The 21,507-nt window shown below is 39.5% G+C and overlaps 1 protein-coding gene across 2 annotated transcripts; it reads left to right on the forward strand.

Moving 5' to 3' along the window:
* Positions 1-20,609, forward strand: cyfip2 (cytoplasmic FMR1 interacting protein 2). 2 transcript variants are annotated; one of them, XM_041990547.1, is made up of 30 exons: positions 3-180; positions 5,447-5,596; positions 5,687-5,776; positions 6,963-7,040; positions 7,634-7,735; positions 8,199-8,380; positions 8,485-8,581; positions 9,652-9,780; positions 9,880-9,984; positions 10,083-10,171; positions 10,307-10,544; positions 10,675-10,827; positions 11,023-11,162; positions 11,257-11,404; positions 11,800-11,953; positions 12,173-12,329; positions 12,410-12,506; positions 12,591-12,667; positions 12,768-12,876; positions 13,005-13,124; positions 13,207-13,406; positions 13,487-13,574; positions 13,689-13,832; positions 13,967-14,057; positions 16,056-16,186; positions 17,662-17,734; positions 17,861-17,955; positions 18,073-18,311; positions 19,804-19,951; positions 20,088-20,609. In XM_041990547.1, the coding sequence occupies exons 2-30, from the start codon at positions 5,480-5,482 to the stop codon at positions 20,253-20,255; spliced, it is 3,759 nt and encodes a 1,252-aa protein (XP_041846481.1). In that variant the 5' UTR covers positions 3-180; positions 5,447-5,479; the 3' UTR covers positions 20,256-20,609. The 2 variants fall into 2 exon arrangements, with proteins under 2 accessions (XP_041846482.1, XP_041846481.1); XM_041990548.1 differs by lacking the exons at positions 17,662-17,734; positions 17,861-17,955; positions 18,073-18,311; positions 19,804-19,951; positions 20,088-20,609 and adding an exon at positions 16,595-17,593 and having other exon boundaries at positions 1-180.
* Positions 20,610-21,507: the final 898 nt, after the last annotated feature.

Consider the following 21,507-nt stretch of genomic DNA (forward strand, 5'->3'; position numbering starts at 1 on the left):
TTTCTGCTCTTTGTGTGGGGTGGATTAGCACAGGGCTGGTACTGAACGAAACTAGAGCATCAATCCGCACAGAAGACGAAGAAAATAAAAAAAACACCCTAAGATATCATCGGATCGTCGTCGCCGGTCGCGACACCGTCCGCCCGCCAGTTCGTCGCCGGACGGACATGCAATTTTCAGGTATGTGAGAAATGTAGCGATGGATGCAGCGCTGAAGATGAACAGGGCTGGGGATGTGAGCTGGGTAGTGATGATGGCTGGAGACTGGAGTAGCCTACTGTTTTGTTTTTTTTATATATATATAAATCATCCTCTCCTTTCCCCTTATTGCACTTTGCAAATTTCCAGTAATTTATTTGCATGTGCGTTAAGAAAACAATTGATAAAACCCTTAGAAATAGCCGTCCGTAAATTGGAGTATGCGCTTCGGGTTATTCTGTCACATGAATGGGATCCCCGCTAGCCTACATCGGCATCGTAGCTCACACTGAGATGGGTGGGGTGAGGAGAGTAGCAAGTGTACTGATGGATGATGGAGCACGTAAAGCGAAACGATTTTCTGACCCGATAACAGCTTGCAGCCGCACGCCCAGGAAAATGAATAAATAAATAAAAATAACAAAAGATGATAATTTGGTAGCACGTTGAGACATTTTCATTCTCATGATCCGGGTAGCTCTCCGTTCTTTTTCCTCGTTCTCCATCCTGGATCTAAACTACAGAAGATCCATCCGACCAACAGGCCACATAGAAAGCATTTCAAACGCTTTCACAACCATGACACCGCAGCCGTGCAGGCCTGTAACCCACCACAGGTTCACCTACTTCCTCTTCAAACAATTGTCTGAATGCACACAGCTGTTATTTTATTAATCCGCCTCAGAAGCAAACTCTCCAACTTGTAAATGAGCGTTTTGGCCCTTTACAATCCAGCAGTGATGTTTTGTTTTTTGTACTTTGCATGCTCTGCTGCTACTGATCCATGCAAAATGGGCCATCATCACAAATCAGCAATGGGAATACAAGTGTTAAATCGATGTATAGACTAAAATATGTATGAACAGTCTGGAGAAGACTAAAAGAGCCATCTTTAAAGGGTAGATAGTGCAGAGAGGTTTTAAAAGTGTGAGCTGGACTTTTCAAGGGGGGTTTCAGGTGAGGATCAGTGAATGGTTATAAGTAGAGTAATTTATGTTGAAAGCCCATTTCCTTTATGTGATGTCTGGATACAAACATTAGTGCACTATATTAACAAAAGTAATCAAATCAAAATTTATTTATACAGCACTTTTCATGCACAAAGCAACACAAAGTTCTTTTACATAATAAAAACAAATTATACATATAAAAACAAAATTTAAATGCCTTCACACATCAACTATATAACAGGAAATTAAAACACACCTCATTGTAGTCTCTTTTACACACAATCTCACACACACACATGCACTCATAAATACAAAGTGCATGTACACTGCCCCCACCCGCCCATACCCTATTTTGTACAAACATGAACTCTAATGTACTCTAAGGTACTGTCTCTAAACATGAATGTAAGTATAAGTGAAAATCTAAACAAAATCAAATAAAATTCAGCTATAAGCTAAGCTAAAAAGAAAGGTCTTGAACCTGCAAACGGTGACCGTCTCTGCAGCCCTGAGGTTCTCTGGCAGGCTGTTCCACAGTCGAGGCTCGTAAGTGGTGGAACAAGGCCTCACCGCATGTTTTGGTTTTGACTTTGGGAACAACCAGGCTGGTACCAGAGGATCTCAGGGTCTGCGAGGGTTCATAATTTAAAAGTAGGTCCAATAAATAAAAAGGCTCAAGACCATTAAGACATCTATAAACAACTAAAACAACCTTAAAATCAGTCAGTTTCAGTTATTGGGACATTGATTTCATGTGTTTCAAGCAAGGCCCATATAGACATGGACGAGCGAATTTGGGGTGGAGGAACAACCCAATAGAACACCTTTAGGATGAATTTGAGTGGATATCTCAAGCCTGGCCTTCTCATTCAACATCAGTACATAACTACTCAAATGGGCTTCTGGTCAAAATGTTCCACAAGCACACTATGAAACCTCGTGGAAAGCCTGAAGCTGTTATAGCTGCGAAGGGTGGGCCAGCTCTGTATTAAATCCTACACTAGACATCATGAAGTTCATGAGCATGTAAAGGTAGATGTCCCAATCCTTTTAGCAATATATATTGTTTTTTTTTTGTTTTTTTTTGGCTGACTTAAAATGTGTGTTTGGGTTAAAATTAAATCCTCACAGGACTGCTGGCATCCAGAAATGTAGAAAATGAATGAAATATCTTTAACTTTACATGAGGGACTGACTGTTTTTAGTCTTTGATTGGGCTAAACAAACCATTTGGGAATTTCAGCTTTGCCTTTTTGGTTTACCTTTTTCAGTTTTGCTTATTTATTAGTTTTGGATGTTTTGTTGTAGCATCTCTACTTTAGCCTTGTATTCTTGATAACAACAAACTATTTCTACTTTTATCATCTGCATTTGAATTAGAGATGCATGGAAAGAAAGGGGAAGTGGAGGTAAACAATGCTGTTAAAATTAGCTTACTGATGTTGTTACCAGTTACGAATCTTCCCTTATTTTTGCCATGATGTGTACACAAATCTGTGGTGTACATTAAAAAACAAACAAACAAATAAATAAAAATAACTAAACAATTCTGCAAATGTAAAAGCTGCCAGGGTTCGATTTTATTTATTCTTCTTTATCTGTACAGCCTGATGGTCATGAAAGCCAAGCTGATGTTTGTTCTCTGCTCATCATTGTTCCCATTCTAAAAGAAGAGCATGACATCATTCAGTTTTAACCGATCACTGAAACAACAATCGGCTTGCGACGTACCTGCACATGTTAACGCACCCAATAAATGCTGGAGCACGCAACTAACAAGCAGCTATGTGTATGCAAACTAGTTAGAACGTTCACGACTCCCTTCTTACTGAGAAAATACGTATGCAAGATTAGCCTTGGGGGGGATCCTATTGAGTGGTGTGACACTGGAGCTGACACACTTTCTGATTCTCGCAGGCAGTGTTACACAAACGAGCAGCAGAACATTTTTTCCCACTGAAAGCTACTTCGTTCATGCTATATCATCTTATCTCATTCCTCGTCTTCTTTTTCTGACACGAGCCCCCTCGTATCGCCACAGTTTAGCATCACAGTTTTTACTATCTGACACAAGATCTGAGTCATAATGTCAGATTGGCTGGGGGTGGGTGGGTGTGGGGGGCTATTTCTTTAGAGATCTTCTGCACTGAGTTGCTGCGTTGTTTGGCCTCTTTTAGTCATTCCACTGTGATACAGGCTAAGCTTCGTTACCAAGAGCCCAGAGGGGTAATGAAGGGGCCCTTTGCTTTGTAGAGATGTGCATACACACTGAGATACACAGACACACCAACTGTTGAACACAGGCTGGGGAAGTTTATTCAGCCTATCCAGGGTTTAGACTGTGTCTGTATTCCCAGGCACAGATGGGAGTTTGGTAGCACTGAGAATGTTTGTCCACTAGACAAAACCCCTATTTCACTTTCTGTAAGATGGACACACAGAAATAACCAGCCTAGTCTTCAAAGCATCAGCATTTGCAACGTGGCAGTGCAAAGAATACACCAAGCACAGCCAACAAAAAACAACCAAGTTCCTGAACTTTATAATGTTTTCACACTTAACTTACATTTCAGCTTAAACCTCCATCAACCTGCACAGGCATCACTTTAACTATTATAATTACTCTTGCTATATTAGTTTACTTCTCCTTATTTAAATATATAATGGGGATTAGAAATCTAAAATTCATCAAAGAACTGAGTCTTAGTGTGTCAGCCATAAAGAACCAACTATCAACCACATAATAATAAAAAAAATTAAAGGTATTTTTACACATTATGGCAGATCAGGCAGTAGGAAAAAAAAAACTTTTGATTAGTCATGTGACCGATATGTGGTATCTGTGTCATTCACACTGGTTTGATATTGGCTTTGTGAGAAATTGCTCATTTTAAGCATTGCATCCTGAAGTATGTGTTAAATATAACGGTTTGATGTGACAGGAAGCCCTACCCACCTCTTTACCAGATCATTTTGACCATTAATAGAAATACACACGCTGGCATGTGGCTCAGTGCGTTTATGATGCAAGCTGATCCTTATATGACATTTAGTGTGACTTTTTATGGGAATTTTAGACATTTCTGACTTGTACGGTTACCATACAATTCCTTTCCTTCTGATGATAACGAAAGGAGAGTTAATCTGCATGTTTTCTCCGTTTGGGCCGTCCCCTGGCCCTTTCAGGTCTACTTGTGCTGCCTGCATATTAAGCTGATTATCTGCACTGTCGGTTCTGTCGACCAGATCAGATGTAAAACGGGCATTTATGACAGCCTCGTGATATCTGCCATTGGTGAATACACATTGCTCTGGCTGAGCTACTGCTGATACTGCTCATTTAGAAGAGTATAGGCAATAATGTCAGTTCTAAATATGTGGATGTGTTAAGTGTCTCTCTCTTCATATATGTTCAAGTAACAGAGAGATCATCTAGCTCAGTGGGCCTTTTTAACATGGCACATTTTGTGTTCATCAAAACGTCATTCACCTCCTCGCTTTTGTCAGATCTGTGACATTTCCAGGTCTTGGCATTTCAGTTATATGCTTCAATTATGCCTGTAGTCAAACAAAACAGCTAAAAAGGAAACCGTGAGGGGCCTCTACCCCTCGCTTCCCCCTGAGTGTTATGTAGAGAGATGGGAGGAGATTCAGGTGCAGTGTGAACAGACAGAAAAGCTGCACCGCGAAGCCTAAACAAAGTCTCAAGGAAGAGAAAATGAAGTCGTCTAGACATGGCAAGAGAAGATCTGGAGCAGCTGAGAAGTGTTATCTCTTTATTTTCCATGCAAGCCACACATGTAAATGTTGATATTGTTAACTTTGTCTTTCATTTGATCTGTTGATCCTGTTCTTTTTTTAGCTAGTTCATTTCAGAATGTCTCATCTTAACGTGTCTTTCAGTCTTATCTTAAATGCTTAAATAAGAGAGGTTGTTGTAGCTGTTTGATAAGAGTTTAGCTTTTTCTACTACTAAAGGTGGGAGAAAATGGGTCTTTTGCATTCTTTTCATTACTTTCTGTTAACTATGCATGCATCCTCTATTCACTATTTACAAGCCAAGTTCATTGTCTCACTGTCTCAGCACATTTGCTTTTATTTTCTATGCATTTATTTGGTTAAGAATCTGTCAAGTCCAGCCTACCTAGCCTTCCTTCCTCATATCCGCACTTTGAAGTTGCAGAGGGACCCCTTGATGTGGAGCTCAGCTGGTTTGTTAGTCTGTATTTTAAATCAGATATCATCATCCCACCTCATATATCCTCTCATCTTTTTCGCTCTTTCTCTTTATCTCTCAGACTGGGGTGTTGTTTGAGTGACGGCTTGTTACCATGACGACCCACGTGACCCTGGAGGATGCTTTGTCCAACGTGGACCTTCTGGAGGAGCTGCCCCTGCCGGACCAGCAGCCATGCATCGAACCCCCTCCCTCCTCGATCATGTACCAGGTACACACTGTCGCTGCTGTCTGCCATAATTGGCAAGCTGTTCAGACTTTTTCCGTGTAGCCTCTGACTCCTTTCCCTCTGTTTCTACAGGCTAATTTTGACACCAACTTTGAAGACAGGAATGCGTTTGTGACGGGCATCGCCCGTTACATAGAACAAGCCACTGTTCACTCTAGCATGGTGAGAACAACGTTTAAAGAAAAAATAAAAAACAAGAACCAAAAAACCACTTAGGTTTTTTTTTTTTTCTAGCTACCTGAATTAGTCTTTTTGTGTTCCAGATTAATAGTTTCTGTTCTTGCTTTAGTGAACACAAAACCGACTGTGGGAAGCAGCATTGTTCTTAAAGAGAGCCTTGTTTTATGTGAATTGATTATCATTTGGCTCTTTTGTCAGGATTTGGCTGCAGCTATGGCAGGACACACTTGCACACAAACACACATATAGATGCACATTCCACTCACACACTGGTGATTCAGGCAGGCAGTGAACTGCTAACCGTCTTTGCTCTGACGGTGAATGAATGGAGAATGTGATTTGACTTACAAAGAAGGGAAGTTGTGCTTTTTTAACCTGATTTTATCAGGAAGTACTAAAATGTTTATCAAGTTTGGGAACAAGTGACTCATCTAAGATCTGTGATATGTTCTGTAATGTTGGCAGCTTTACAGAAATCCCACTTCAGCCATAATCCTATAAACTCATCTGTGTTCTACAGAATAGTACATTTAAAAGTTTTAACCATAAAAAGATCTCCCATGAATCCCCATTCACTCACTGAGGATCAGCTGTACAGCTTTATCCCTATTAAGTAAATTTGGATACATAATTATGCTAATATGGCCTTCCCCACATTCTGCCTGCTATGAAATGACAAGCTAGTGCAAACTAGTTACCTAGGGGCTATCAAAGGCTAGTTGCTGCTCCAGACACTAGCAGTTTGTGGCTCTTTGCTTAGGCCAGGCTAAGTAGAAGTGGCTAGCAGCTAGCTCACACTTGCTCCTCTAGGCTTTGTCCTGTGACACAGTGGGTAGCGCCAATTCTTTTGGTCAACCTTAGTTCCAGCAGCTAGCACTCAGCTTGTTTAGTGGCCACTTGAGCTTGCTAACTTCTCTATCACCATCCCAAATAGTAGTTCCTCCTATCTTTTAAGTGGAACATACTTTGAGAGACTGCACTTTCAGAAATTATTAGACATAGCATTCATGGCTAGCTTTACTCATATTTCTTGTAACACATTAAAAAAGGGTTCAAATTGAATTTTTTTGCAGACGGGACCTTGAAGAGATACGATGAAGTTAATTATCTACAAGTTTTTATCATAATAAAATTTGCATTACAGTTAATTCTGTGTTTGTTTGTGCAGAATGAGATGCTGGAGGAAGGACACGAGTATGCTGTGATGCTTTATACATGGAGAAGCTGCTCCAGAGCCATTCCCCAGGTTTGCAAGAAGCTTAATTACCTTTTTATGTTTTCACTCATTTACTTTAAGATAGTTTTTGCTTGTTTGTGTTTCAGCAAACTTATCTAAGAAACCATCCACTGATCTTCACAGAGGAAATATATATGTTTGATTTCTGTTAGAGCTCCTCCAGCTGTGGACTGTACACACAGAAACAAACCGTGTGAAACTGTACTACCCAGGGAGAAGTTGTTAAAATTTGGGTGTCGCCTCACCAAACGCGACTTCGTTTAGCCACTGAATCATAATCTCATCTGTTGGGGTTGTGCTTCTGCTCTGCCTTGTTTTCACAACCACAGTATTGGATACAGTTATTGATCGTCTTCTGGTTATTGGAAAGAAAAACATGCCTGTACTTTCATCTGCAAGACATCTTATTGGTTGCAGAAAATATGTGGATCATTTCAGTAGTTTATTTTCCAGAATTGATAATTACAAACATGTGCAGTAATAAATGAAATCCCAGCTATCTCAGTCATTTTTTTCTTTTGATGAAATATAAAGATATCATGCATGCACTCGCTGCTGCTGAAAATTCAAGCTGTCTCACAGCGCCATCTTGTGTTTATTAGGTGAAGTGCAATGAGCAACCCAACAGAGTAGAAATCTATGAGAAGACTGTGGAGGTTTTAGAGCCTGAAGTCACCAAGCTCATGAAGTTCATGTACTTCCAGGTAAGTTTCAGTTTAATTAGTTTTAATTATGAATTCAACCTTAGAAGGTTAATACACAGACAAGGTTTGAACAGCTGATGCATATTAGATGTTGTGTGTTCCTTGGTTTTGTGTTTTTAAAGGGAATACCCCCCCCCCTCCCCCCCCCCAATCAAATGTAAACTAGTTTTATGTAATGCTTAGTTAGAGGACCAAATAAAAAAGAAAGGATTGAGTATTATTCTTAAAGTCCAACATTTCTACCTCGTTTAGATAAGTTAAGCAGCATAATAAATCAGCCATTATTCTTTACGTCTTTGCATGTTGTCATAGAAACAAGGTTTGCATGCATCCTTCAGCTCTGAGAAAAGTAGCAAAGGCATTTGTTTTGTAGTGCTGAGTATGAAAAGCTGAGTGTCTTTCAAGTAGTATTCCTTGTTGATTATATGGTCAACAATCCTTTTCCTTCTCCTCGTTTTCTCAGCGGAAGGCCATAGAGCGCTTCTGTAGTGAAGTGAAGCGTCTGTGCCATGCTGAGAGAAGGAAGGATTTCGTGTCGGAGGCCTATCTGCTCACTCTGGGCAAATTCATCAACATGTTTGCAGTGCTGGACGAACTCAAGAATATGAAGTGCAGTGTCAAGAATGATCACTCTGCCTACAAACGGTACTTGGACGTGAAACCTAGAAATCCTCGTCTGTAGTTTAGGTTCTCATTTTCTTTTCTTTTTGAATAGGTAAATTAACATGTTTCCCTTCCTGTGCCTTTAGGGCTGCTCAGTTCTTGAGGAAAATGGCCGACCCTCAGTCCATTCAGGAGTCCCAGAATCTCTCCATGTTTTTAGCCAACCACAACAGGATCACTCAGGTTAGTGTGATGCTTCTACATTACATTACAGTCATTTAGCTGACGCTTTTATTCTAATCAACTTACAGTGGTTAGGCAGTAGTGTTAAAAAACTCGAATGTGTTATTCGTACCCTGGGGGAATCCAGCTATTTCTTTACTATTCCCTGAATGTGGAGAGTAAAAATAAAAATATGGTCCAGAATTACTTTCTTATGCTAACCAGCATTTTTTTTATGGGTATATCTTTTCTAAAATAATACACTTGATGGTGCAGCACTTATGTTTTTAATGTTCAAAGTAATACTCCAGAAACTCATTAGCTAAGCAATGTAAGTGGGTAAATGTCTTTTATTGATAATCCTCAGTGTTTCATGTCACAGAACTAGTTCCCTGAACATCTTATGCAGCCTTAGAAAAAGGGTGAATATGCAATTAATTTGCATGGATTTAAATAAGCAACTTTTTGGTAAAAGGAAATAAAATAAAATAAAAATTACAAAGGCACTTTTTGGATGGGAACTTTTTTTCATTAGATTAAAGAAAAACAAAGTTTTCAGGAGGTCTGACCATCAAACTATTGACAGTAGTTTTACATGCAGTGGCCAACAAATGTTTGGCATCTCTGACTGAAATTTATAATCAAATAATAAAAGTGGGTATATGCATTGTTTTTTTTTACAAAATTCACCTTCAGAAGTTTGTGAATTTGCAGCTGTTGCCGACATTGAGGGAATAAAGAGATAAAAATAAGTACTTTTAATTGTTAAGCACGATGGTGGTTTAGTCATGCTTTGGCTTGTGTTGCAGCCAGCTGGATGAGCAACATTTCACTGGCAGAGGGGAGAAGAAATTCAGTTAAACAAATTTCTGGAAGCAAAATATCTTGCCATCTAAGAGTGAAAGCTAAACTGAAACATGTCTTCTACAATATTCTTAATTATTCCCAACATAGCCTTAAAATCCACAATAAACAGCTTAAAGAGGCACAAACTCTGCTCTAACACCATCCCCGAAATGTGCGTAATTGAAGATCTTCAGGTGGGCTTTTACTGTTTTTCTAAAGTTTGTCCCCTATCTTTCCCCATGCAGTGCCTCCACCAGCAGCTGGAGGTGATTCCAGGCTACGAGGAGCTTTTGGCAGACATTGTCAACATCTGCGTTGACTATTATGAGAACAAAATGTACTTGACACCCAGTGAGAAACACATGTTGCTTAAGGTAAATGCATTTTTACCTGCTGTCATGGTGTAACAGAGAAAATAAGATTTCTGCTGGTTACTTCTTGCCAAGTCTAAACAAATCTCCATCTTCTGTCAGGTTATGGGCTTTGGTCTGTACCTGATGGATGGGAATGTGAGTAATATCTACAAATTAGACGCCAAAAAGAGGATCAACCTGAGCAAGATTGACAAGTTCTTCAAAGTAAGGATTTTGCTTTTTTTTTTTGGCATCTCTTTGATCCTGAAATGTATTTTTGAGCATCACCAGATGGTGAGGTGTTCATTCATCGTGTTTTTCAGCTTCAAGTGGTGCCGCTATTTGGAGACATGCAGATAGAGTTGTCACGCTACATCGAGACGAGCGCTCACTATGAAGAAAACAAATCCAAGTAAGAGAGTTCAGCTGTTGCTGTGCTTCGTTTCCTATATGATGCATCTCCCCGAAAAATGCCCTCAACCTTTGGCCATAATGCCATCTGCTCTCTCCTGCCTTCAACCCTCCGTCTTCTCCCTTGCGTGCGCAGGTGGACGTGCACCCAGAGCAGCATCTCGCCACAGTACAACCTGTGCGAGCAGATGGTGCAGATCAGGGACGACCACATCCGTTTCATCTCGGAGCTGGCGCGATACAGCAACAGTGAAGTGGTGACGGGCTCCGGCCTGGACAGCCAGAAGTCCGACGAAGAGTACAGAGAGCTGTTCGACCTGGCTCTGAGGGGTCTGCAGCTGCTGTCCAAGTGGAGCACGCATGTCATGGAAGTTGTGAGTGAAGAAAGGGATTCATTTATTTTCTTTGTGGGCGCATGCAACATGTGTGGGTTTAACGGAGTGAAAAGTTTTGTGGTTTTGCTATCAAACATGTCTAATTTATAACACGTCTATGTTCTTTCAGTATTCATGGAAGCTCGTCCACCCCACTGATAAATTTTGTAATAAAGACTGCCCAGGTACGGCAGAGGAGTATGAACGTGCTACACGGTATAATTACACCAGTGAGGAGAAGTTTGCCCTTGTGGAGGTCATTGCTATGATCAAAGGGCTGCAGGTAAAACATATATAAGTAGCTCTCTTGTTGATGCACACAACAGATGGTCAAAGACATTATAAAACTACATCTACATATTTATGAATGCATAAAAAAATTAATTAATTGAAGCAGAAATTTGGACATAAATATCAAATTTAGGTTCGGGATTTCTCCCACCATTATGATGACTTTTCTGTGTAATTTACTTTGCAGGTTCTGATGGGTCGAATGGAGTCTGTTTTCAATCAGGCCATCAGGAATACAATCTATGCAGCTCTGCAGGACTTTGCCCAGATGACCCTGAGAGAACCTCTGCGCCAGGCTGTACGCAAGAAGAAAAATGTTCTCATCAGGTACCTAAGCCATCAAAAAGAAACAAATGGTTCCTTTTGTGTCAAGTTTAAAATACTCAAAATACCTGTTTAACTCCCTCTCATTTCTCTGTAGTGTTCTCCAGGCCATTCGGAAGACTGTCTGTGACTGGGAAGGGGCAAGAGAGCCTCCGAATGACCCCTGTCTGAGGGGAGAAAAAGACCCCAAGGGTGGTTTTGACATCAAGGTGCCTCGTAGAGCAGTAGGACCCTCCAGCACACAGGTGAGACAAGAAACAGACCAAGTCAGGAAGGAAGTTCTAATGCGACATTAACGCCACAAACAAGCTGGAATACCAACTTTTGATAACTTATTATGAAGAGATATGTGTTTTATATTCAAGTGTGGATTGTCTTTTATTAAAAGCAGTTTCTATAAGATGAAGCATAGTTTGCATTGTTGCACTGATGTCTAACTAATATGAAAAACAGAATAACTTGGCCAGATGATCGATAAAAGTAGGCTACTGTACCGTATCCAACTATCAGGTAGCAGCAGGTATGAGGTAATTAGGACTCGCCACCGCAGTTATGCAGAAAATGGCTGTTGGATTTGTCTATAAATATTTTTCCTTCTATTGATGTGAATAATTGTGATTTTTCTTGTCCTCCTCTGCAGCTGTACATGGTGCGCACCATGCTGGAATCACTGATAGCTGATAAAAGTGGATCGAAAAAGACGCTCCGCAGCAGCCTTGATGGACCCATAGTGCAGGCCATTGAAGATTTCCATAAGCAGTCCTTCTTCTTCACACATTTGCTAAACTTCAGCGGTGAGTTGAGAATCTCAATCTAGATTTCGTACCAGCGGTTTGAAGTTTTTTGTGCACATGTCAGATGGATTGTGCACATTGTCAGACCGTCATTAGTTCGAACAAAACATCAGAATAGATGCAGCTATCACAGCCCGATCACTTTAAACTGAGCCCATTGGCATGTTTGAATGAAGTAATTCCTTCATTTTTCTGTTTTCTGGTCATTGTGCTGTTTAGAAGCCCTGCAGCAGTGCTGTGACCTGTCCCAGCTGTGGTTTAGGGAGTTCTTCCTGGAGCTTACCATGGGCCGCAGGATCCAGTTCCCCATTGAGATGTCCATGCCCTGGATCCTCACTGACCACATCCTGGAGACCAAGGAGCCCTCCATGATGGAGTAAGACAAGTGGATCAACAAACTCAAACTGTTCCCTGAAAACACAGGCAGCACTTTAACTTCCACTCTCCCTCCTCCAGATACGTGCTGTATCCTCTAGATTTGTATAACGACAGTGCCTACTATGCTCTCACAAAGTTCAAGAAACAGTTCCTGTATGATGAAATCGAGGCTGAGGTGAGATCGCTTGGATTAGTTTAACTGAAATCTCAGAAATGCATTTCTAATGCAGTGTTTTCATGAGGTTTTTTCTGTTCTTAGGTGAACCTCTGCTTCGATCAGTTTGTCTACAAGTTGGCAGATCAGATTTTTGCTTATTACAAAGCGATGGCTGGAAGGTAACACCACAATGTCTTATTATCACTTATTGGGTTACATGGAAGATACTGCAGCAGTCTTCACAAGCTTCTCCTGAATCAAATTTGTTATGTTCTACAGCGTCCTCCTAGACAAGCGTTTCAGGGCAGAGTGTAAAAACTATGGCGTTATCATCCCATACCCTCCATCAAACCGTTACGAGACGCTGCTTAAACAAAGACATGTACAGGTACCTGAAAATGATTCTCTATTGCTCGTTTAGTGTTTCCCAATCTGTAGAAATATTTTCAGCTGTTTATCTAGCACAATATTTATCTGTTTGGCTTAATTTTGTAACCATCCTTCCTATATATTTAGCTGCTGGGTCGGTCAATTGACCTGAACCGCCTGATCACCCAGAGGATCTCAGCAGCCATGTACAAGTCCTTGGACCATGCTATCAGTCGATTTGAGAGTGAGGATCTCACCTCCATAGTGGTAAGATTATCATAAATAAAGATGAGCTCTTTCCTTCCTCTTGTTTTCCACCCTTCTTCAATTTATCCTAATGTCTCCACAGGAGTTGGAGTGGCTGCTTGAGATCAACAGGCTAACCCACCGGCTCTTGTCCAAGCACATGACACTGGACAGCTTTGATGCCATGTTCCGAGAGGCCAACCACAACGTGTCTGCTCCCTACGGACGAATCACGCTCCATGTCTTCTGGGAGCTCAACTTTGATTTTCTCCCGAACTACTGTTACAACGGCTCCACAAATCGGTCAGTTTGACAGTCTATGTTTGCATAGGTCATTTTTACTTTACTTCTTTGGCATTTAACTGTCTTTTTTGCTCTTCCAGCTTTGTACGCACAGCTATTCCCTTCACACAGGAGCCTCAAAGAGACAAGCCAGCAAATGTGCAGCCTTACTACCTGTATGGGTCCAAGGTGTGGTGCCATTCTGTGCTTTGTAATCAGACTTTCATAAAAGCTTTAACTCTTTCTTCAAGGAAAACCTGCCTTGATTCATTAGTTTCCTTTTTTTTCTTCTCTTCTTTGCAGCCTCTGAACATTGCCTACTCCCATATATACAGCTCCTACAGAAACTTTGTTGGCCCGCCTCACTTCAAGACCATCTGCCGCCTCCTTGGTTACCAAGGCATCGCTGTAGTGATGGAAGAGCTGCTTAAGATTGTCAAGAGTCTGGTATTTATCTTCATTTTCCACCCCTAATAACACACCACCCTCCCCTCAATGTGCTGGATTCTCATGGTTATTATTCTTCTCGTGCCCTCTCTTTCCTTCTCTTGCTGTGATCTGTCTTCTCTTTCTCTCTGCAGTTACAGGGGACCATACTGCAGTATGTAAAAACTCTGATTGAAGTCATGCCCAAGATCTGCCGCCTACCACGCCATGAGTATGGCTCCCCAGGTGAGCTAACTTAAGTTGTTTACACTTATTTTCATGCCATTTATATACTAGATTTATTTTTCATGGTTATATAAATGAATCAGGCTGATCAGCAGCAACATTCTAAAATGTCCTTAATTGAGATCCCACACAGAAAAAAGGGGAGAAATAAATCTACCGTTAACCCATTGATACCTTTTGCAACAAACTGCTTTTTGTCTTTTTTATGTATTTCTTCTTATTTTATTTATTTATTAAATGTATTTATTTATTATATATGTTCATTTATGTATTTATTTTTATATTTTTTTTGTATTTATATTAATTTATTACATATCTAGTTGTATCTTACTATATTCTAGTCACTCCTGACATAAATAAATGTAAAATTGAGAACTGTCACCTTCATTAAGAAACAATATTCATCAACACCTTATTTATATTTCTGAAAAACAATTTATTTATTTATTTTGCTTTATAGTTGTAATATTATGTTTCTTTAAGGCTTTAGTTAACATTTTTTTTGTTTTTAGTTTTTTTTTTTCATTTTGGTGGCATTTTCCTATTTTTTACTTTAATTTTTCATGTGTGTAAAATTAATTAAATTGGTTTAATTCTGTATTTTTTATATTTTTGATATTAAATATTACAGTAAAGATGAAAGTTTAACACCATAATCATTTTTTTAACATTTAATTTTTTAATAAAAATCCTCAGCTGTTAGCTAGGCAGCTAGCATTAGCATTAGTAGCATTACTGCTGATGCAACTTCATCTTCATATTCGCTGTAAGTTAATCAGTGGTCACCCATGAGGAAGAGATGTGTACATAGCTCCATACCTTACCTTTCTTAACATTATAACAACACGGTAAAAGTATTTTGAGGAAGCTATTTGTAGATGCACACCTGCTAGCATAAGAGCATTTAGAAGAACAAATTTAAGTACAGAAATAAGCTATTTTAAATGCAAATGAAATGTTTTAGTGTTGGCCCATTGTAACGGACCCCTTTACCTCCTATATCCCTTTTCATTTATTATGTTAGCTTGAACAAAACTCACTTATTGGCACAAAGCTATAAGAGTTGTTGTAAACTATTCTGTGAAGTTAGATTTTCTTTGTGATTCAACATGAAGCTTTTTTTCTTTCTTTTTTTTTTACTTTCTTGACCCATGTGTGTCTTTAATAAAGTGAACTAACTAACTTAAATGCTAATAATATAAAAGGGGAATGCACAGTAAAGCAGCCACAGATTCATTCCAACACTGAGCGAGATATCTTTTAAATTGTCTATTGTTTTATTAAACATTCTTCTATCACATTTTATAACCTTTTTACTTTTCTCTGTAGTGATTTAATCACAACTCTAACTTTAGTCACTGCTTTGCAAATTTACTTGAATGAAATTAAGCAATTAAAACAATAACTATTTCTGGCTACTCACTAGACGAACCTCAAAATACAGCTGTAGAAAAGTAAGTGAGAGACAAGAAAACTTGTGTGGTACCTCTGCTTAAGAGATAAAATATGTATAAACAGTTTAGTGAAAGATGCTTCTTCTTTGAAGCCTAAGTAAGATCTTACTTAACGCCCAGCTGGTGTTGCATCTTTTTATATTTACTTGACTTGTATCCATGCTTGTTGGCCAGAGTTGCATGTGCAGATTACTCTGGGTCAGATGGATTATCCCTATGAAGAGGGTTTAGTAATCTGTAGATTACTGATGTTCTGTACCTGGAGTTCTGCACCTGGCTTATGGCATGTGATCTTATTGCTGTGTTAATGAACCTCCTACCCTCTGCTGCAAGGGCTCTCACCAAATGTGGGTCAGAGCGGCCAGTTGAACCCACTGACATCAACCTTTTTTACTCTGGTAGCAGTAAATGAATAAGATAATGAGATAACATTAGATTAGCTGACATTTGACTTTTGGATAATTTAGATATTTGTAAGACTGTTAAACAGGAGGTGAATGTCACAGAGCATCATAGCTGCATTTTGTCATTTTTGCCATGTCAGGAATCCTGGAATTCTTCCACCACCAGCTCAAGGATATAATTGAGTATGCTGAGCTAAAGACAGATGTCTTCCAGAGTTTAAGGGAGGTGGGAAATGCCATCCTCTTCTGCCTGCTCATCGAGCAAGCCCTGGTAGGACATCTTCTGAAAGTGTCAAAATCCCATTATACTGTAATTTTATTACTCTCCTGTTTCAATCTTCTGCTCAGTTTGTTGTGTTGAATTCTGTACTTCCTGTCATACTGACTGTCTGAACTCTTCTGATTATTCCTTCTATGGTCCCTTAGCATGCTTTAGTGAACAGGACCAGTAATTTGTAGTTATCTTGGCTGTTGTGTTTTTATGTGGGTGACCGGTAATCTGGGTACCTGAAGGTTTCGGCACACTTTATGACCTTGACTCGCTCCTTAAATCAAACACCCTGACTGGAAACCATTAGGCTCCCAGTCAGTGTGCCTTCAGGTGTGTGTGATTGTTAATCCTCTTCTTTTTTTCTGAAATACAACTCTATTTTTCATTACACGCTGGCAACTACCACAGGTGGTAAGGATTTAGGTCTTGTCGCTAGTATCAAAATAACACAAGCCAAATATACTCTTTTTTTTTTTCTTTTTAAATCTGTTCTTGGTATGGGCTGCTGTGTTTTTGTTCTTTCTTTTGTGTTTGGCACACATATTTTCACCTCCAATCAGCCATGGAAGCAGATGGACTCAACTTCCTTTCAACTTCACTAGGAATTAAGTGAAAGTAAACTAGAAGAGGCATGAAGGCTAAATTTTCACTTGAGTGCCCACAATTTAAATTGGGATTCTACACACACACATACAGATTTGTCATAGAATATTAATGTCCTTGCCTTCCATGAAAGATGGGACTATCCATTTCTGGTTGGTCGTTGGTAAAATCTTGTGCTGAACTCTGTACTTTAGCTTCTGAATGATCTTTTAAGTTTACCTGCTTGGAATGTCTGCACTGTTTTGCTCTCATCACCATTTCTGTCTGACTCTAGGTGCATGTGTGTTGGTTAGGACTGCCTCTAAGTGTGTAGGATAGTGTGTTTGGATGCGTGTCTTGCTTTCATCTTTGCATGGCTCTCTGTTCTCGTCTGTGACCTTTCATTCAAGGTTTCAAGATACTGCTTTTCTGCATTTAGATAATTAACAGCTTTCACTGACAAGCACCATGACAACCACTTTGGCACATAGTTATTTTCTAATTTTATGCAGTTAAAATACACAGCAAAAAAAAGACCATTTGAGCTCTTTGATGTGTTTAACTCGATCATTTGCTCCAAACCCAGTCCGACTGCATGAGGTTTTGTACTGTGACAAATTGTCTTTATCCACATAGCCATGCTGTCCATCTCGTCCATCCAGTTTCACACAATCTGGAGTGTCAAAATGCTCCTACAATATGAAGCTGACTGCAGTTTTCATCTTGTGGTTGAATTATTTTCACATTTTTATATGAAATAAAGGAATTCAGCAAAATCAAAACCACTTCACCGCTGTCTGCATGCTGTATGCTGTTCTCCATGAAACATGGAGTGTGAAGTTAATGATTTAAAATGGTCTTTTGTTATTATTTTCATTGTGCTTGAATCACAGTCCCAGGAGGAAGTGTGTGACCTTCTTCATGCTGCCCCCTTCCAGAACATTCTGCCCAGAGTTTACATCAAAGGTATAGAAATCATCAAATTTCTCAAAGCTTGGATTTCTTTGAGGAATTTTATGAAGTATTTTCAGCTGAAACATGTGAACGTGTTTTAACCATTTCTATAACTGCTGGTGTTTGTGCGTTTTAAAGAGGGGGAGCGTCTGGAGGTGAGGATGAAGAGGCTGGAAGCAAAGTACGCCCCCCTCCACCTTGTGCCTCTAATCGAGAGGTTGGGAACCCCACAAGTGAGTCCAGCACCCCTCCTGTTTCTGAGATGATTGACCGGCATGAAAGAAAAGCATCAAATGCTTCTTCTTCTTTTATGCTCCACAAATTCTGTTATTGTTATTCTTTTTAACTAGCAAATTGCCATTGCGCGGGAGGGCGACCTGCTGACCAAAGAGCGACTGTGCTGCGGCCTTTCCATGTTCGAGGTTATCCTGACTCGCATCCGCAGCTTCCTGCAGGACGGGGTGTGGCGTGGGCCTCCTCCCACCAACGGCGTGATGCATGTCGATGAGTGTATGGAGTTCCACCGTCTGTGGAGTGCCATGCAGTTTGTCTACTGCATTCCCGTAGGCACCCACGAGTTTACGGCAGAGTAAGTAAAGTCTTTGTCTTGGGCACCTACACAATGCTGTAGTCCAGGGGCTCCATGCAGCGCAATTTGATCTCAAGTGGACCGAACCAGTAAAATAACAGCATAATAACCTATAAATTGGAAAAAAAAAGAAACTCCTAAATTTCGCCTGTTTTAGTGCAAAAATGTACAAAGATATTATACAGATATTTATATTACGTAAACTATCCTTTTAGAAAACATATTATGAATGATTTATAAATTTTGTGAATAAAAATTATTGTAGTTTCCACAATAGTTTGCTTCAGTTTCACATTTTTTAAAATATCTTTAATATGTTTTACATATAAAATATATTTATATGTTGATATGTAAAGATTTATATGTTTACAAATATGAATATATTTAGATTTCATAAATTTTCTTCATTTTATTCATAAAATTATTCTTATTTATACATTTGATCAAATTTTTCATTAATTTAATTTACTCAGAAATATTTAAGAGTGACATTTCAAGATCTCGAAGTTATTTTGAATGTACATACGTGTACATTTCCACATGTATGTAGTAATTTTGGCCATCTGAACTGACTCACCTTATAATAAAAACTGAAGGGAGCTCTTTTAACTAAGAAAGATATAAAAGTGAGCTCTCTGTCTTGGAGATGTTTTACATTGAAACATAAAAATACAACCGCGTGTGGAAAAATTAGGAATTTTAGTTATTTTTATTTAAAAATTGTAGGAAATGTCTCCCATGTAATTTTCACATTTCCCAAATTCATCCAATGGGCCACATTGGACCCTTTTGCGGCCCAGTTTTGGCCCCTGGATCGTACGTTTGACACCCCTGCTGTAGGTGTTTGTTTTGCTTGGTGTGAGCTGTCAGTTTAATCTCCTCTTGACAAGAGCCCCCCTGTACAGGGGACAGCATGAAATGCATGCAGTACAGAAGATCTTTGCACACACGTGGAAAACCAATCTTAACATAAAGCGTAGAAAAATGACAAGGGGAGCCTCAGCTGCAAGACTCCACCAAGCATTGGCACCCAAATATATACAGATACGTACCTGTTACGTACCTGTTAAAACATTTATTTTGGGTACCTCATTTCAGACAGGAAGCAGAAATAGGGCAAGTCAAGCAGAGGTTAAATTCATCTAGTCTACTTTTTTTTTTTTTTTTTTTTTACATGCTGATGTTGCCGTGTCTGCTTTTGCTTCCTCTGCTGTTGAAACATGTCGCCACAGGTCGACATGCTCTGCTTCACTGAGCTGAATATAAATAAGTAAAAAGTGCAGAGCTGTGTTTGTGCTGCCACACTTCACATCCAGACAGGGTGTGTTTCATGTTGCTCCCTTCTGTCATAATAACAGCTGATTAAACTCTACAGGGTACTCTAGTGTCAGCAGAGGCGAACTTCTGTTGCACAATTAATTATGCAATCTTTTTTAGACTTGTGCCTCGCTTGGTGAAAGCTCATCTGCACTGTTTGTGTTTTGCCTTCTAGGCAGTGCTTCGGGGATGGGCTGAACTGGGCAGGCTGCGCCATCATCGTGCTGCTCGGACAGCAGCGTCGCTTTGACCTCTTTGACTTTTGTTACCACCTGCTCAAAGTCCAAAGGCAAGACGGCAAAGACGAGATCATCAAAAACGTGGTGCGTATCCTTCACCCGACACATTTATTCATCCTTTATCATCATTTACACATTATTATTATTATATGCGGCTTGTTTTTATTCTGAAGCCGTTTCGATTTAAGGATATTCCTTTTGTTCTTGTTTTCCTCGCCAGCCCCTGAAGAAGATGGCGGACCGCATCAGGAAGTACCAGATCCTCAACAATGAGATATTTGCAATCCTCAACAAGTACATGAAGGCCGTGGAGACAGACAGTTCCACTGTGGAGCATGTGCGCTGTTTCCAGCCGCCTATACACCAATCCCTAGCTACCACTTGTTGAAAAAGAGCCTTGACAAAAGTGCACACACACACTCTTAAACACACATTTCCCCTTAGCCGCAATGCTTATTTCTACCTCTGTCTGGTCTTTGAGCAATATAGGTTACCACAAAAGCTCCACGTCAACTTCAAGTTTCCAAATGACAGATCTTCTCAAACTTTTCCTTTAAAACGGGCCAGTCTTTGGATTCTGTGAAGGACCAGACCAGAGGTGGAAATGTACATTCACACATTTATTATTTTTTTCTTTAATTTTCTTTGACTGTGTGTGGCTCTTACTCAGATTCATGCATGCCTTCTCTTATTCCCTCTGCTTTTGAGTGAAATGAAAAATAAAAAAAAAAAATCTGAATTTGAACTGAAGCTAAAAAAGTTAACACGAAGTGTCAGTACAGGGTTAACTAATGCAACGTAGAATTAATTCTTTAAATCAAATTATGATACTTTGGTGCTCCTACAGCTAACGTCTCGCACGCCCATCAGTACACCTGTGCTATTGCTCTGTGTGACCACTGACACCTAAAAAAATGTAAAGATCAAACATTTGAGAAATAATTTGTTCTACCTGGGTGTTCATCATACATACTCAATACTGGATATTTCTCAAGTGCGTGGGAGCAGATTAAACTGAGGATTTTCGTCTTTTCTTGCCTCCCTGACAACAAATTTTGATTTGGTACCAGTTCCACTGTAAACTTTCACTGTTAAACAAAGTGAAGTGTTGAGTGATGTAATTGTTCTTGTTTTTAATTATTAATATTTTAGTTTACACATTCTTGGTATACTTGCCTCTCTGCTATTGACTGGAAACCTCAACTGTTTTTCCCCCTTCTGTTGTCAGTTGGTAAAGATTTTTTTTAATATTCTGTACATGAACACAGTGATATTTACAGTTTTAAAAAGACATATTCACCTGGAAAAACATGTTTGCTTTTTTTAAGTGGAAATATTGAAGGAAAAAAAAAGGAAAAATACCTCTAGGTTGTATAAAGACTGTGTTGTACCAGACTGACCTTGTTTTGGTGCGAGTGGATGAGCAGACCTATGAAATACTCCTCACTTATAATAAAGGAAAAGAAAATATTGATGAAAAAGTTCATTAATGGGCAGTTTCCTGAATTTGGTCAGTATTTACTATCGGATTTTTTTCAGTTTAGGTAAAACCACATTTTCAAATGATGAACCCCTTTTATCCCTCCTTTTTATTTTTCTTAGAAAGAAAAACCGACCCCTCCCAAACATCCCTGGGATCT

This window comes from Melanotaenia boesemani, chromosome 7 (assembly GCF_017639745.1).
Source record: "Melanotaenia boesemani isolate fMelBoe1 chromosome 7, fMelBoe1.pri, whole genome shotgun sequence".
NCBI lineage: Eukaryota > Metazoa > Chordata > Actinopteri > Atheriniformes > Melanotaeniidae > Melanotaenia > Melanotaenia boesemani.

What these genes read in the sequence shown, in the direction of transcription:
- cyfip2 (XM_041990547.1), top strand. Translation starts at nt 5,480, where the DNA reads ATGACGACCCACGTGACCCTGGAGGATGCTTTGTCCAACGTGGACCTT. An exon ending in CTATGATCAAAGGGCTGCAG is followed by an intron (nt 10,828 to 11,022) that starts GTAAAACATATA and finishes TTTACTTTGCAG; the next exon opens with GTTCTGATGGGTCGAATGGA. An exon ending in AGGATCTCACCTCCATAGTG is followed by an intron (nt 13,125 to 13,206) that starts GTAAGATTATCA and finishes ATGTCTCCACAG; the next exon opens with GAGTTGGAGTGGCTGCTTGA.